At 49.5% G+C, this 17,970-nt stretch overlaps 1 protein-coding gene across 1 annotated transcript in view; it reads left to right on the top strand.

Moving 5' to 3' along the window:
* LOC140188982 (pyruvate carboxylase, mitochondrial-like) overlaps nt 1-17,970 on the top strand; it is a 1,128,593-nt gene that overhangs the window by 1,036,931 nt on the left and 73,692 nt on the right. The window contains 1 exon segment of the mRNA XM_072245643.1: nt 16,916-17,072. Coding sequence (XP_072101744.1) covers nt 16,916-17,072 — 157 coding nt within the window.

Below are 17,970 nucleotides of genomic sequence, written 5' to 3'. Positions count from 1 at the left end.
TGACACTGCCAATTTTTATGTCAACTGCAAATTTAGCAATCAGAATCAGAATCAAAATTAAATTCACTATCACTGACATAGGCAGTAAAATTTGTTGTTTTGTGGCAGCAGTACAGGGCAATACATAAAAATCCCAAAATGACAAAAAAATCTGTATAATTCAGTAAGTAGTACCAAAAGGGAGCACAAAATAGTGTTCCCGGGTTTATTATCCATTGGGAAATCTGATGGTGCAGGGGAAGAAGCTGTCCCTAAAACTGAGTACAACAGCCACAATGAGAAATGTCAATGACAAGTAACCGAGCCGGGGAACTGAAGTCATCTCCACGGACCACGGAAGGATCACCCCTCCTATGTCTTCTCTCCAAACATCCCTTCTTTCCCCCAGCAATCCAGAGGCTGCATTGAAGGCAAAGCTGAATTTCATCAGAGTGTAACTCTCCCAAAGTGTGACTCTTCCTCGGTACTACCCCTCCCACAGTCTAACTCTCCCTCAGTACCACCCCTCCCACAGTGTGACCCTCCCTCGGTACTACCCCTCCCACAGTGTGACCCTCCCTCAGTACCACGCCTCTCACACTGTGACCCTCCCTCAGTACCACCCCTCCCACAGTGTGACTCTCCCTCAGTACCACCCCCTCCCACAGTGTGACCCTCCCTCAGTACCACCCCCTCCCACAGTGTAACTCTCCCTCTGTACCATCCCTCCCACAGTGTGACCCTCCCTCAGTACCACCCCTCCCACAGTGTGACCCACCCTCAGTATCACCTCCCCCCACAGTGTGACCCTCCCTCGGTACCACACCTCTCACACTGTGACCCTCCCTCAGTACCACCCCTCCCACGGTGTGACCCTTCCTCGGTACCACCCCTCCCACAGTGTGACCCTCCCTCGGTACCACCCCTCCCACAGTGTGACCCCCCCTCAGTACCACCCTTCCCACAGTGTGACCCTCGCTCAGTACCACCCCTCCCACAATGTGACCCTCCCTCAGTACCACCCCTCCCACAGTGTGACCCTCCCTCAGTACCACCCCCTCCCACAGTGTGACCCTCCCTCAGTATCACTCCTCTCACAGTGTAACCCTCCCACAGTACCACCCCTCCCACAGTTTGACCCTCCCTCAGTACCGCCCCTCCCACAGTGTGACCCTCCCTCGGTACCACTCCTCCCACAGTGTGACACTCCCTCAGTACCACCCCCCCACAGTGTGACCCTTCCTCAGTACCACCCCCCACAGTGTGACCCTCCCTCGGTACCACCCCCCCACAGTGTGACCCTCCCTCGGTACCTCCCCTCCCACAGTGTGACCCTCCCCCGGTACCACCCCTCCCACAGTGTGACCCTCCCTCAGTACCACCCCTCCCACAGTGTGACCCTCCCTCGGTACTGCCCCTCCCACAGTGTGACCCTCCCTCAGTATTGTGCGTTTGCCAGTGACTTGGCCTGAAGCTGCTGTCTCTCTGACCTGCGGTTTGGAACACGTGATACCGAGGACCCACAATGTCTGCGTCTGGTTCCCCGCTGTCGGTCGCGGGGCTCTGCACCAGCTCTGTACTGTACAGGACCAGGAACACTCATGTTAGAAGTGTTATCACTTAAGATCAATTAACTGACGAGAGCTTTGTGCAGGGGGTAAGGCCTTTGATTTCCGCTGACACTGCACTGTAGGGGAAATGTGTTGATAAAGTATTAACATGCCTCTCCATGTAATTTAGGCAAATTACGTGACTCTACGTTTAAAGGTTAGGAAATTTAAATGTCGTTTCTGTTGTTTAGTGTGTTTGTCATTACTAATATGGGTTTAGTGTGCATAGAGTATATATCTGTGTGTGTGTTCATTTTCGTGCTTGTCATGTGTATTTGTGTGGCAGTGGTTATAACTCTTTAAAATTATGTCAGAGGCCACATGTGCGGGTATGTGTCCGACAGAGACTCTGTGTGTGTTAGAAGCATAGAAACATAGAAAACCTACTGCATAGTACAGGTTCTTTGGCCCACAGGGTTGTGCCGAACATATACTTACTTTAGGAATTACCTAGGGTTACACATAGCACTCTATTTTCCTAAGCTCCATGTACCTATACAAGAGTGTCTTAAAAGACCCTATTGTATTTGCCTCCACCACCGTCACCGGCAGCCCATTCCACTCATTCACCACTCTCTCCATTAAAAAACGTACCCGGACATCTCTGTACCTTTGTCCAAGCACCCTAAAAATAGGCCCTCTGGTGCTAGCCATTCCAGCCCTGGGAAAAAGCTTCTGACTATCCACACGATCAATGCCTCTCATCATCTTATACACCTCTATCATAGAACGTAGCAAACCTACAACTCAATACAAATTACCTAGGGTTACCCATAGCCCTCTATTTTTCTAAGCTCCATGTACCTATCCAAAAGTCTCTTAAAAGAGTCTTAAGTCTCTATTAGGTCACCTCTCATCCTCTATCACTCCAAGGAGAAAAGGCTGAGTTCACTCAACCTATTCTCATAAGGCATACTCTCCAATCCAGGCAACATCCTTGTAAATCTCCTCTGCACTCTCTCTGTGGTTTCCACATCCTTCCTGTAGTGAGGTGACCAGAACTGAGCACAGTACTCCAAGTGGGGTCTGACCAGGGTCCTATATAGCTACAACATTACCTCTCGGCTCTTAAACTCAATCTCACGATTGATGAAGGCCAATCAATCTTGTGGCCTTCTTAACCACAGAGATAACCTGTGCAGCTGCTTTGAGTGTCCTATGGACTCAGACCACAAGATCCCTCTGATCCTCCGCACTGCCAAGAGTCTTACCATTAATACTATATTCTGCCATCATATTTGACCCACCAAAATGAACAATCTCACACTTATCTGGGTTGAACTCCAGATAGGTGTGTGTGAGAGAGAGATGTATTGCACTCTGTTGGTCCCTCTCTCCCTTTGTTTCACTCTCTCCATTTCCATCTCTCACACTCCCTCTCTCTCTCTTTCTGTCTCTCTGTTTTGCTCTCTTCATGTCCATCTCGCGCTGTCTCCTCTTCTGTCTCTTTACCTGTTTCGCTTTCTCCATCTTCATCTCTCGAAGTCTCTTTCTCTCACTCTTTCTCCTTTTCTGACTATCTTTCTCTCTGTTTCGCCGCCTCCATCTCTTTGTCAATCTCTCTCCTCGTGTGTCCAGCTGCACTCCGGTCATTGTCTCTGAGTGCCTGTCTCTTTATCTGCCCATCTCTCACTCTCGGTCTGCCCGGGTGTCTTTTGTGTCCCTGCACTGTGCTGTCCAACCAGGATAACAGCAGCCCTGACCAAGCCCTTGCCTCTCTGTGATGACAGTGGCCTTGGCTGTGGTAAACCTTGGCTTTCTCCGCCATAGCGTTCATTTTGTATTTTACAAATAATTCCTCATCACTCAGCCGGGTAGCATTTTAGTTTCTCCCCCCATTCTGGAGGGTAGCCTCAAAGGGTCAGGGTGGTCCGAGTAGTCCCAAAGAAGGAAGTGGCACCGCACTTGAATCAACTGGAATCTTCATTATCTCTGTACTCGTTTGATCCTCAATTAGAAAACAAGTCAGATTCAGATTTACAGATACTCATCACACGTAGGTGTATTTTATGAAATTTGTGTTTTTTTTTGTGAAAGCAGTACAGTGCAATACATAAAATTACTACAGTACTGTGCAAAAGTCTTAGGCACCCAAGCGATATATATGCTGAAGAATTTTGCTCAGTACAGCCCTGAGATTGATTTTCTTGCAGGCATACTTAATAAATCCTAAATAGAATAATAACCATAATAGACCTTACCAATCCGAGTGTTCGACCAGAGTGCAAAGGACAACAGACTGTGCAAATACAAAAACAAATAAATAGTAATAATAAATAGATAAGCAATAAGTATCAAGAACGTGAGTCCTTGAAAGGTTGTGGGAAGATGGGGTAGGTGAAGTTGAGTGAAGTTACTCTCACTGGTTCAGGAGTCTGATGGTGGAGGGTAATAACTGTTCCTGAACCTGGTGATGTGGGACCTGAGGCTCCTGTACCTCCTTCCCGATGGAATCAGTTCAGAGTTGAGGTTATCCCCTCTGGTTCAGGAGTCTGATGGTTGAGGGGTAATAACTGTTCCTGAACCTGGTGGTGTGGGACCTGAGGCTCCTGTACCTCCTTCCCGATGGAATCAGTTCAGAGTTGAGGTTATCCCCTCTGGTTCAGGAGCCTGATGGTTGAGGGGTAATAACTGTTCCTGAACCTGGTGGTGTGGGACCTGAGGCTCCTGTACCTCCTTCCCGATGGAATCAGTTCAGAGTTGAGGTTATCCTCACTGGTTCAGGAGCCTGATGGCTGAGGGGTAATAACTGTTCCTGAACCTGGTGGTGTGGGACCTGAGGCTCCTGTACCTCTTTCCCGATGGCAGCAGAGAGAAGAGAGCATGTCCTGGGTGGTGGGGGTCCCTACTTTCCTGTGTCAGGGATCCTCACCACACATTGTGTTGATTTACAGAGGGATCTTTGTCTCCGAGTCCATAGCTCCCTGAACAAGGCTGAACATGTCGATAGAGAGGTAAATAATTGAATAAGTATTTAGCTCAAGGGTCAGGAAGTTATATTGCAGATCTATAAATGACTGTTTAGACCGCATCTGGAGTATTGCATCCTGCTCTGGTTATCCCTTGGGTGGCAGGATGGAGATACGTCTCTACCAAAGGAGATGTAAGGTGCTCCTCCCCTCCGCTAGTCTGCAGATCACTCTTGTAGCATCTGTTTAGCCCCCGATCAGGGTGACGTGAAGCCGTGGGATCAGGTGGTGGATGGTCGTATCAGCAGCCGGTGCAGATCACAGGTCCTGGTTACGTGACCACTGACGCCAGGCAGACAATCTCTGACGAGTATTGATAATGGCTGGGGTCACCCGTCTTGTAAAGACACTGCCCAAAAGAAGGCAATGGCAAACCACTTCTGTAGAAAAATTTGCCAAGAACAGTCATGGAAAAAATATCATGGGAGCTGAATTTCAGCAATGAAGAATACCTCTAATAGAAACATAGAAACATAGAAAATAGGTGCAGGAGTAGGCCATTCGGCCCTTCAAGCCTGCACCGCCATTCAGTATGATCATGGCTGATCATCCAACTCAGACCCCTGCACCAGCCTTCCCTCCATACCCTCTGATCCCCCTAGCCACAAGGGCCATATCTAACTCCCTCTTAAATATAGCCAATGAACTGGCTTCAACTGTTTCCTGTGGCAGAGAATTCCACAGATTCACCACTCTCTGTGTGAAGAAGTTTTTCCTAATCTCAGTCCTAAAAGGCTTTCCCTTTATCCTCAAACCGTGACCCCGCGTTCTGGACTTCCCCAACATCGGGAACAATCTTCCTGCATCTAGCCTGTCCAATCCCTTTAGGATTTTATACGTTTCAATCAGATTCCCCCTCAATCTTCTAAATTCCAACGAGTACAAGCCTAGTTCATCCAGTCTTTCTTCATATGAAAGTCTTGCCATCCCAGGAATCAATCTGGTGAACCTTCTTTGTACTCCCTCTATGGCAAGGATGTCTTTCCTCAGATTAGGGGACCAAAACTGCACACAATACTCCAGGCGTGGTCTCACCAAGGCCTTGTACAACTGCAATAGTACCTCCCTGCTCCTGTACTCGAATCCTCTCGCTATAAATGCCAGCATACCATTCGCCTTTTTCACCACCTGCTGTACCTGCATGCCCACTTTCAATGACTGGTGTATAATGACACCCAGGTCTCATTGCACCTCCCCTTTTCCTAATCAGCCACCATGAAATTCAGCTTTGCCAAGAATAATCACGGTCACTGAAAGACCATGACCGCCCACGTCATACGGCACAGAATGATGATGTCATGACGACATGGTACATAATGATGATGTCATGGCGATAACGTCTGGACGCCCAGGCTAGACAGGAAGGATTTGGACACTTTGGAGGGAGCAGAAGAGGTTCACCAGGGTGCCACCTAGATTAGAGGGCATGAGTTGTTAGCAGAGGATGGACAAGCTAGGGTTGTTTTCTCTGGAGTGTCAGAGGCTGAGGGAAGACCAGCCCATATGAGGGGCAGAGATCGGGGAGAGATCTACTACCACAGGACAGGAATTTAAGCTGAGAGGCAGTGAGCTGGTCAGAGATGTAGAGGGAGGTTTATAACATTATCAGAGGCCGAGATGGAATGCATATGATTCCATAAGGTCGTTAGAGCCGGAGGTGGTGTGGTAATGGGAACGAGCTCCCACTACCCCTTCAATGCTCCCAATGGCGCGCATCTCAAGTAGCCTCTGACAACCCAGTCCGGCTCCTGGCCTCCATGTGTGGCTTGGCTACTGACCCCTGCAGAACCATTTCTACTGACAGGAGAAGGGGCAAAGGGGGCTTTGGGCAGACAGGGCTTGTCAGCCGTGGTTGGCAGCTCATCTAGGAGAAGGAAACCTCTGCTGCCTTGTGATCTCAAACCTACCCACTCATGGGGAAGGCTACGGGGGTAAACCCCAGGGGAAAAATCCAGAGCTGGAGCCCCTAAGGCAGTCCTGTGTTGAGTTCAATGCCAAACTGTGTCGGTCTCTGCCGTTCCTTGGCATCATCAGGTGCATGGAGAGGAGGGGCTTGCTTTCTATATCCTATTAGCCTGGTTTGTGTGTCACGTAGAGAGCTAGGACACAATATCCATGGTCAAGCCTGGCCAACGGAAGGCTTCAGATGGAATAGACAGCTAGTGTCTTCTTCCCAGGTTCAAAATCCCTACTACTTGAGGCCGTGCACTTAAGCTGAGAGGGGTTAGTTTCAAAGGATGCGTGCGGGGCGAGTTTTTCACACAGTGAATGGTGAGTCCCTGGAATGCTCCGCCAGAGGTGGTGTTGGAGGCTTTGAGATGAATGGACATGCAGGGATGGGAGGGGTGTGGGTACTGTGCAGGCTATTGTGTAGTTCAGTTGGGTATTTGATTACGAATTTAATTGGATAGGTACAATGTGATGGGCCGAAGGGCTGTGCTAATTGAACACTGACAGAGTGTTTCTATCCAGACCACACTCGGTTCGCTGGTCCCGGGAGTTTCCACGGACTCCGCACACTGCCCCGGAGTGCAGAGAGGGATCTCGTCAGAAGTGATTAGTTTAGATAGGTGAATCAGTTAATAAGTTCCACTCAGCATCCCTAGCTGAAGGGCCTTTTGTGCTGTACTGTTCTGTATTTGACATTCGATGGCGTTTCTGAATGCTTGCAATGGTAATCCTTGTCAACACCAATATCGAGATTTCTAGTGAGAAACCCTTGCCAGCTTTTAACAGGGGAACCGTTTGCCAACATCTCTTCCCTGTCAATATTTACAAAGGGGAATCCCAGTGTTAAACTTCACAATGGGGAGCATTTGGCAGAGATATCCCTGGTGTCAGCTTTCCCCTGCAAAGCCCCAGGATGCCTGGCTGCCTGCCTGCCTGCCTGCCTACTTCTCCCAGCACAGGATGCAGTACAGTACCAGATCCTGGGCCCGAGGTGTCACTGCTGTTAGAGCTCAGTGCATTTGACCTTCACAAATACTGATTACACACAGGACCTGCTTAAAAAAAATGTGTGCTGATAAACACATTTTCTGCAAAAATCTTTGGCAAATATATATTGCCAGGGTGCCCAAGACTTCTGCACAGTCCTGTATTTGTCAACGTGGAGCGGAGAGCGAGTTTGTAAATCTGGCGGGAGCAAAGGATGTTGGGGATGGTGAGGGTGGGACACCGTGGGAGGGGTGTGGGACAGGTAGCAGAGAAGAAGTATCAGGGGTGGGTACAGACACACCCAGCCCTGAGACACCAGGCAAGGTCATTTGATTCCAAACAATTGGTTTATTGATCATTACAGAATGTCTCTCTGATGCTTCCCGCTCCCTCCCCTCTCCCTTCCCCTTTTCCCAACCATGATTCCCCTCTCCCTGCCCCCTTCCCACTCTCAGTCCACAATGCAGACCCATATCAGAATCAGGTTTATCATCACTCACACGTCATGAAATGTGTTTTTTTTTGTGTGGCAGCAGTACAGTGCAAGATATAAAATTGCTGCAGTACTGTGCAAAAGTCTCAGGCTCCCGAGCGATGTACAATGTAGGAGGATGGAAGGTTGCTCGGGGGGATCTCCTGGTTGGCTTCCTCTCGGGCCTGGCCAACCTGGACATTCACTGGAGGGTGCTGCCCGAGTTAACTGCCCGCCCCTCTACGTCCATACCTGGGTGCTCCTGGAGATGGAGCACACGGCTATGAGGTGAGGGTTTCTGGAACTGGTGAGTGCCGCAGGGGCGTGACTGTGTTCTGGACAGAGGAGAAGAAGTGATGGAACACTGAAGCACAGAAACAGGCCATATGGCCCATCTAGTCCGTGCTGAACTATTAGTCTGAGTAACCTCACCGACCTGCATCCTAAGTACTGCTAGTCCCCAAAGTGCAACCCCTCTCACTCGCCTGTGTGATGATCTGAGGTGTTAAAAAGCAGGTATAGTGAAGCACTGCAAGAGTGCATTTCCAAATGAACCACCTTTGGAGAAGGGAGAAGAGCATGGGAAAATGGCGCTGGGCCACACGAACCCAGAGTGATTTTTCCATCTGCACACTGTAGGTCAGTGGTTGTTGAAACACGCTGTTGCCTTCTCAGTGATCCCAGGCTGATGGGGGAGGACTCTGTAACAGCGTACTGTTGTAGCATTGACCTGGTATTGACACACAGTCCTGTGCAACAGTCTGAGGCACATATATTGTACACCGCTGATTCTGAGCTGGGTCTCTGTTGTGGACTGAGAGTGGGAAGGGGGCAGGGAGAGGGGAATCATGGTTGGGAAAAGGGGAAGGGAGAGGGGAGGGAGCGGGAAGCATCAGAGAGACATTCTGTGATGATCAATAAACCAATGGTTTGGAATTGAATGACCTTGCCTGGTGTCTCAGGGCTGGGTGTGTCTGTACCCGCCCCTGACACTCCTCCTCTGCCACCTGTCCCACACCCCTCCCACGGTGCTCCACCCTCACCACTCCCAGCATCATTTGCTCCCATCAGATTTACAAACTCACTCTCCGCTCCACGTTGATAAATGCAGTACTGTGCAGAAGCTATACCCAAGACTTTAGCACAGTTCTGTGTATTATGAGCTGAAGGCTGAAGTGCAGCCTGAACTAGAGGAGCAGCCACATCAGTTAGTCAAATACGGGCTGCCACCTCTCCCATTCCAGAACTATTGTGAGCCATTTTCGGTCCCATATCTAAGAAAAGCTGTGCTAGTATTGGAAAGGGTCTAGAATAATACTGTTTATGAAAGTCATCCTGGGACTGAAAAGGTTAATGAATGAGCAAGGTCTGTTGGCTCTGAACCTGTATTCACTGGGATTTAGAAGAATGAGGGGGAACCTATACTAAATATTGAAAGGCCCAGACAGAGTGGATGTGGAGACAATGTTTCCTACAGTGGGGGAGTCTAGGACCAGAGGACACAGATAGAGTGGATGTGGAGAGGATGTTTCCTGTAGTGGGGGAGTCTAGGACCAGAGGACACAGATAGAGTGGATGTGGAGACAATGTTTCCTATAGTGGGGGAGTCTAGGACCAGAGGACACAGATAGAGTGGATGTGGAGAGGATGTTTCCTATAGTGGGGAAGTCTAGGACCAGAGGACACAGATAGAGTGGATGTGGAGACAATGTTTCCTATAGTGGGGGAGTCTAGGACCAGAGGGCACAGATAGAGTGGATGTGGAGAGGATGTTTCCTATAGTGGTGGAGTCTAGGACCAGAGGACACAGATAGAGTGGATGTGGAGAGGATGTTTCCTATAGTGGGGGAGTCTAGGACCAGAGGACATAGATAGAGTGGATTTGGAGATGATGTTTCCTGTAGTGGGGGAGTCTAGGACCAGAGGGCACAGCCTCAGAATTGAAGGACATCCATCTAGAGTGGAGATGAGGTGGAATTTCTTTAGCAGAGGGTGGTGAACTTGTGGAATTCATTGCTACAGACGGCTGTGGAGCCCAAGTGATTGGGTGTATCTAATAGATCCTTCATTAGTCATGCAAACTTCTTTTAAAAAGGCAAGACAGCAGCTATACTTCATTAGGAGTTTGAAGACATTTGGCATGTCAACAAATACACTCAAAAAGTTCTACAGTTTTACCGTGGGGAGCATTCTGACAGGCTGCATCGCTGTCTGTTATGGAGGGGCTACTGCACAGGACTGGAGGGAGCTGCAGAGGGTTGTAAATCTAGTCAGCTCCATCTTGGGTACTAGCCTACATCTTCAGGGAGCAGTGTCTCATAAGGCAGTGTCCATTATTAAGGACTCCCAGCACCCAGGGTATGTCGTTTTCTCACTGTTACCATCAGGTATCCAATTCCTAAATGGACATTGAACCCTTGGACACTACCTCACTTCTTTTTTAGTATACAGTATTTCTGTTTTTGGCACGTTTTTTAATCTATTCAACATACAGTGGCATGCAAAAGTTTGGGCACCCCTGGTCAAAATTTCTGTTACTGTGAATAGCTAAGCGAGTAAAAGATGAACTTATTTCCAAAAGGCATGAAGTTAAAGATGACACATTTCTTTAATATTTTAAGCAAGAAAACATTGATTTCCATCTTTTACAGTTTCAAAATAACAAAGAAGGAAAAGGGCCCAAAGCAAAAGTTTGGGCACCCTGCATGGCAGTACTTAGTAACACCCCCTTTGGCAAGTATCACAGCTTGTAAATGCTTTCTGTAGCCAGTTTAGAGTCTTTCAGTTCTTGTTTGGGGGATTTTCACCCATTCTTCCTTGTAAAAGGCTTCTAGTTCTGTGAGATTCTTGGGCCGTCTTGCATGCACTGCTCTTTTGAGCTCTATCCACAGATTCTCGATTATGTTGAAGTCGGGGGACTGTGAGGGCCATGGCAAAACCTTCAGCTTGCGCCTCTTGAGGTAGTCCATTGTGGATTTTGAGGTGTGTTTAGGATCATTATCCTGTTGTAGAAGCCATCCTGTTTTCATCTTCGGCTTTTTTATAGATGGTGTGATGTTTGCTTCCAGAATTTGCTGGTATTTAATTGAATTCATTCTTCCCTCTACCTGTAAATGTTCCCCATGCGACTGGCTGACAAGCCCAAAGTATGATTGATCCACCCCCGTGCTTAACAGTTGGAGAGGTGTTCTTTTCATGAAATTCTACACCCTTTTTTCTCCAAACATACCTTTGCTCATTGCAGCCAAAAAGTTCTATTCAAAAGGTTCAAAGGAACATCTAAACAAACTGATGCATTTTGGAAACAAGTCCTGTGGACTGATGAAGTTAAAATAGAACTTTTTGAGAGATTGGAAAAGTGTGAGGTTGTGTTCGTCATTATTCCGCCAGAAAAAAACTGGATCACCCATTTTAATTCTACTTCCTATTCCCATTCGGACATGTCAGTCCACGGCCTCCTCTACTGTCGTGATGAGGCCACATTCAGGTTGGAGCAACAACACCTTGTATTCCACCTAATGGCATGAACATTGATTTTTCAAACTTCTGGTAATGGCCCCCACCTTCACCATTCCCCATCCACTTTTCCCTCTCACCTTACCTGCCCATCACCCCCCTCTGGTGCTCCTCCCCTCCTTTTCTTTCTTCCCTGGCCTTCTGTCCTCTTCTGTCAGACTTCCCCTTCTCCAGCCCGATATCTCTTTCCCCAATCAACTTCCCAGCTCTTTACTTCACCCCCTCCCCCTCCTGGTTTCACCTTTCACCTTGTGTTCCTCCCTCCCCTCCCCCACCTTCTAACTCTGACTTCTCATCTTCTTTCTCAGTCCTAATGAAGGATCTCAGCCCGGAACGTCGACTGTACTCTTTTCCACAGATGCTGCCTGGCCTGCTGAGTTCCTCCAGTATTTTGTGTGTGTTGCTCGGATTTCCAGCATCTGCAGACTTTCTCTTGTTTGTGATGTGGGGAGAGGTGTTGTTCTGTGACAGCAGGACAGTGCAATATACGAAAATAATTAAGTCGGGCAAAGAGGAATTGTGAGTTCATGGGCTCACTGTCCATTCAGAAATCTGACGGCAGAGGGGAAGAGGCTGCTCCTGAATCATTGAGTGTGTGTCTTCAGCCTCCTGTAGGTTGTGGACGTGGTGTCGTATATGTGGGAAGGGTTAGTGTTCTGGCTGTGTCTGCGACCCTCTGCAGCCTGAGGCGTGTAGCCTTCATACCAGGCGGCGATATAACCAGTCAGCCTGCTCTCCGCCAAACAAATATAGGATTTTATTTATTTATTTATTTATGGATACAGCATGGAATAGTCCCTTCTGGCCCACACAACACGCCGATTTCACCCCAGCCTAATCATGGGAACAATTTACAATGACTAATTAACTCATACACCTTTAGACTCTGGGAGGGAATTGGAGGAAACCCACACTCACACGGAGAACGTGAACACTTTCTTGCAGAGGGCGCTAGAACTGACCACAAGAGGGAACTGCCATTTGCAGACGTCCTAGACAGCAGGAATGGTTGTGCCCATGGTGGAGATGTCTCACTCTACCTGAGTGAGCCGCTGTCCTGCGGGCTTTGACCGGGCACTGTTGACTGCCCACTGGTCCCAGGAGGTTCCCAATATACCCGGAGACTTCGTGCACTGAGCTTGCGCCAGAGTGTGTGACGGGACAGCGGGCAGTGTTGTGGGAGTAGGAGTCTGTACCTAACCCCTGCCCTCCTCTCTCTCTCTCTCACTCATTCACTCTCTCCCTCTCTATTCCTCTCTCCCCACTTTCTCTTTCTCTCGCTCATTTGCTCTCCCCCTCTCCCTCCTTCTTTCTCTTTCCCTTCTCTACCTCTGTCTTTCTCCCCCTCTCTCTCTTTCTCTTTCTCCCTCTCTTTCTTTCTCTTCTTTCCTCCTCTCTCTCCTTCTCTCTCTCTGTCTCTCTCTCCCTCCCACTCTCTCTCCCTCCCTCTCTTTCACTCACTCCCCACTCTCTCTTTCTCTCACTCATTTGTTCTCTCCCTCTCCCTCTGCTCCCCCACCCCCTTACCCCCTCTCTCCCTCTCCTTCTCTCCCTCTCTCCCTCTTTCCTTCTCTCCCATTCTACCCCTCCCTCCCTCCCTCTCTCTCTGACTACTGGAATCCACGTTAAACCAGGCAGGATTGAATGGCTGCACCAGACTGCACAGTTAAGCACTGGCCATGGGGCCTAAATCTGACGAGGGTCCTCACTCCCCTCGCACCAGTTGTAGAGGGTCAGAGAGGTGTTTACCACGGAGGTGGACTGAAGCTGAAGCCAGAAGGGGAGGCAGGCACCCGTGGGTGCCCTGCATGCACAAAGAGTCCAAGTGCAAAATGGAAGAACAACACGAGCAACTGTAACCTATTCTGAAATCAATCCCACCCTTCCTGGAAATCCAGAGCAACACACACACAAAAAGCTGGAGGAACTCAGCATCTGCCTGGCCTGTTGAGTTTCTCCAGCATCTTGTGTGTGTTCCTACGTAGACCCCAATTTGTCTATCATCCATGTGTCTGTCTAAGAGTCCCTTAAATGTCCCTAATGTATCTGTCTCTACACCACGTTCCACACACCCATCACTTTCTGACCTACCTCTGAAATCCCCCTCTATACTTTCTTCCAATCACCTAAAAATATATTCCCTAGTATTCACCATTTACATTTTCTTTATCTGAAGTACAGGAAAATGAGGGTTGACCTTATATTAAATTGGGTGTCGGGGTGGAGACACGACTCTACCAAAGGAGGTGTGAGGTGCTCCTTCCCTCCGCTGGCCTGCAGGTCACCCTTGGGTAAGGTATAGCACCTGATTAGCCCCCGATCAGGGTGACGTGAAGCCGTGGGATCAGATGGTGGATGGTCGTATGAGCAGCCGGTGCAGATCACAAGTCCTGGTTATGTGACCACTGACACCAGGCAGACAATTTCTGACAAGTATTGATAATAGCTGGGGTCACCCATCTTGTAAGGACTCTGCCCAGAGCGCAGTGGCAAACCACTGGTGTAGAAAACTTGCCAAGGTCATGGGAAGACTGTGAGCACCCATGTCAAAATGACATAATGATGGTGAGTTTTTGATATAAGCCTCAGTCAGCCCCCAACACTCCAGAGAAAACAACCCATTTATCCAACCTGTCCTTCCAGTACAGATCCTCCAATCCCTGTGGACTTCCTTTCAACTTCCCCAAAGCCTCCACATCCTCTCCCTGATGGACACACACACACACACACACACAGACACACACACACACACACACACACACACACACACGCACACACTCATACACACACACACACAGACACGCTCACACACACTCAGCACATGCTCACACACACAGACACAGACACTCACACACACAGTCACCACATGCTCACAGACACACACACACACGCTCACACACAACTGTACAGTAACTGTACAGTAACATTAAGGCTCATTTTCACTGATCCCGTGTAACAGGTTAATAAGTCTTTCACCAGTGGACATCTACACCGGTGATTAACTGCCGATGAAGCAGCCTTTACCAGGGCTTACACAGAAACCCGACTGACTGTGGTACTGTCACCAGGCAGCTGTTTCCAAGGAAACCAATGATCGCTTTCATTCAATTAAGGGTTTGAAAATCGAGAGAGAGTGGAATGAGTGATTTTTTCTCTGTTATGTATCTGAATGTGGGTGACACTGGCAAGGACGACGATTATTGTTGAGGACACGCTGCTGTGGTCTTCGGTGAAAGGCTGCCCCCTGTAAACTGAGGTTGGTCCTACAGGCCCGATGCGGAAGAATTCTGCTACCTCAGCACGAGTGACAGGCCCTTCAGCCCACTGAGTCTGTGCTAACCATTTACACCCTCCTCCCCCAGTTCTACCTCTCACCCACACACAGAGGGGCAATTTACAGTCGCCCATTAGCCCACCAGCTCCACACGTCACCGGGATGTGGGAGGGAACCAAAGCACCCAGGGGAGAGTCCTGAGGTCACACAGAGAATGTGCAGTCTCCACACACACACACACACACACACACACACACACACACACACACACACACCCCACACACACACACACTCTCACACACACCCCATACACACACACACACACACACCCCATACACACATACATACACACACACTCACACACCCCATACACACACTCATACACACACACCCCCCAAACACACACACACACAGTCACACACACCCCACACACACACACACACACTCACACACCCCACACACACACTCACACACACATCCCACATACACACACACACTCACACACACCCCATACACACATACACTCACACGCACTCACACACCCCACACACACACTCACACTCACACACACCCCATACACTCATACACACACACACACTCACTCACTCACACACACACTCATACACACACACCCCACACACACACTCACACTCACACACGCACCCCACATACACACACACACTCACACACACCCCACACACACACTCACACTCACACACACCCCATACACACATACACACACATACACACACACTCACACACACACCCCATACACACACACACGCACACACACACACACACTCACACTCACTCACACACACATACACCCCATACACACACACTCATACACACATACACACACACACACTCTCTCACACACACACACTCACACAGACATCGGATAGGATTGCTCTACCAGGAACAGGACTCATTAGGCTGCATGGCCTGTGGCTGGGATTCATCCAGGCCAGCTCCTCAACAGTCCAGTGGCCCAGGCCCCATGATCTGTCAGAGCACGTCAGGAGCCATGTTGTTGGCTGTAACATGACCAAGATCCTCCCGATGCAGATAGGAAAAGTGCAGGGAAAGTGGAGTCAATCTGTAGAATCTTTGCCCAGGGAAGCCGTGGAGGCAACCTCATTCAACCTAAAGTCCCGTCCAAACTGCTCATACCTAGGGTGTCTCAGAATATTACACAGTACCGTATTTGTCAACGTGGAGCGGAGAGCGAGTTTGTAAATCTGGTGGGAGCCAAGGATGTTGGGAATGGTGAGGGTGGGGCACCGTGGGAGGGGTGTGGGACAGGGGGCAGAGAAGGAGTGTCAGGGGTGGGTACAGACACACCCAGCCCTGAGACACCAGGCCAGGTCATTTGATTCCAAACAATTGGTTTATTGATCATTACAGAATGTCTCTCTGGTGCTTCCCGCTCCCTCCCCTCTCCCTTCCCCTTTTCCCAACCATGATTCCCCTCTCCCTGCCCCCTTCCCACTCTCAGTCCACAACAGAGACCCAGATCAGAATCAGGTTTATCATCACTCACATATGTCATGAAATTTGTTTTTTGTTGTGACAGCAGTACAGTGCAATACATAAAATTACTACAGTACTGTCTCAGGCACCTGAGCTATAAATATATATACGCGCCTAAGTCTTGCGCGGTTCTCTACGTTGAAACATACATGTTGGTGCCAGAATCTGTAGTGTCGCCCCGCACTCTCTCAGTTGCTTTGGCCATTAAAAAATGTGTTGTTGGCTTTAACAACCAACATACCCGCTACAGACCAATGTAGCGTACCCACAGTGCCCGGCAGGACGACGACAGAACCATTGTTCTTGGCAGATGCTTCTACAGCAGTGACTTGCCATTGCTGTCTTCTGGGCAGTGGCTATAGACTGGGTCAATGCTCGCAGGCTTTTTTCTACTGAGCTTGGGGGAGACTGCAACTAGGGGTCATGGGTTAAGGGTGAAAGGGGATCACGAGGGGGATCTTCTTCACTTCTCCGAGGGTGGTGAGAGTGTGGAACGGTGCTCTTCGAGTCCGTCGCTCTACCTGTGCTGGTGTCATGTTAGAGCTCGAGGGCGCGGGGTCCGCGTTGGGCGGGTGCTTTCATCCTGTGCACTGACCGTGTCTCCAATGCCCCCACCCCCCGGTAGGTGCGACCTTCGACGTGGCGATGCGCTTCCTGTACGAGTGTCCCTGGAGGCGGCTGCAGGAGATGCGAGAGCTCATTCCCAACGTCCCGTTCCAGATGCTGCTGCGGGGAGCCAACGCCGTCGGCTACACCAACTACGCCGACAATGCCGTCTACAAGTAAGGCTGCGCACGGCGGGAAGGAGGTGGCCTCACAGTGAGAGGGTGGGGGGTGGCAAGCACGCAGGATGCTGCCTGGGACAGAAAATGGTTTATTACTGCCTCAGGTACCGAGATACAGTGAACAAAGTGTCTTCTGTAGCACTCATACACATCAGATCATTACACACAGCACTGAGCCGGAACCAGTTCAAACGAGCCTTGTGCAATATTATGTGTAAAATACGAGATAGTTGGCTGGAAATCTAGAGCAACAGCGGACATTTCGGAGCCTCGGCAGGTCAGACAGCATCTACAGTGGGGTATAGTCGTGATGGGGGGCCTCGGCCTGAAATGTAGGCTGTTTACTCCGCACCCCCCCCCCCCCGCCCCGTGGATGCTCCCTGACCTGCTGAGTTCCTCCAGCGCTGTGCGTGTGTTGCAGCGAATAAGGTGTCACGGCATCTGAGCGAGGGCAGTGAGGTAAACGGAAAGGTGCAAGGTCATAACGGGGTGGGTTGTGAGGTCAGGGGTCAATCACATTGTCCGATAACAGCCTAAGAGCCTCCCAAAGTACTGTGCCAAAGTCTCAGGCATGTATATTTCGTGAGGGTGAGACAGGTACGATAGGGTATGAAAAGTCCCTAATGTATCTACAAACTTTGTATCACCCCAGGCAGTCCGCTCCACCACTCCGTGTAAAAAACACTTGCCCCTCATATCTCCTTTCAAATTACCCCCTCTCAGCTTAAATGCGTGCCCTCTGGCATTGGACATTTCAACCCCCTGGGATAAAGATGTTACCTGTCTACTCTGTCTACAATACAGTGCAAAAAACTTAGACAGGGTGGTCAACATTACCTTACTCTGGGTCAAAGTTAGGATCAGAAAATATAGCACTGTGCAAACGTCTCAGGCA

Source organism: Mobula birostris, chromosome 28 (assembly GCF_030028105.1).
Source record: "Mobula birostris isolate sMobBir1 chromosome 28, sMobBir1.hap1, whole genome shotgun sequence".
NCBI lineage: Eukaryota > Metazoa > Chordata > Chondrichthyes > Myliobatiformes > Myliobatidae > Mobula > Mobula birostris.
This window is presented reverse-complemented; position numbering and strand designations above follow the sequence as displayed.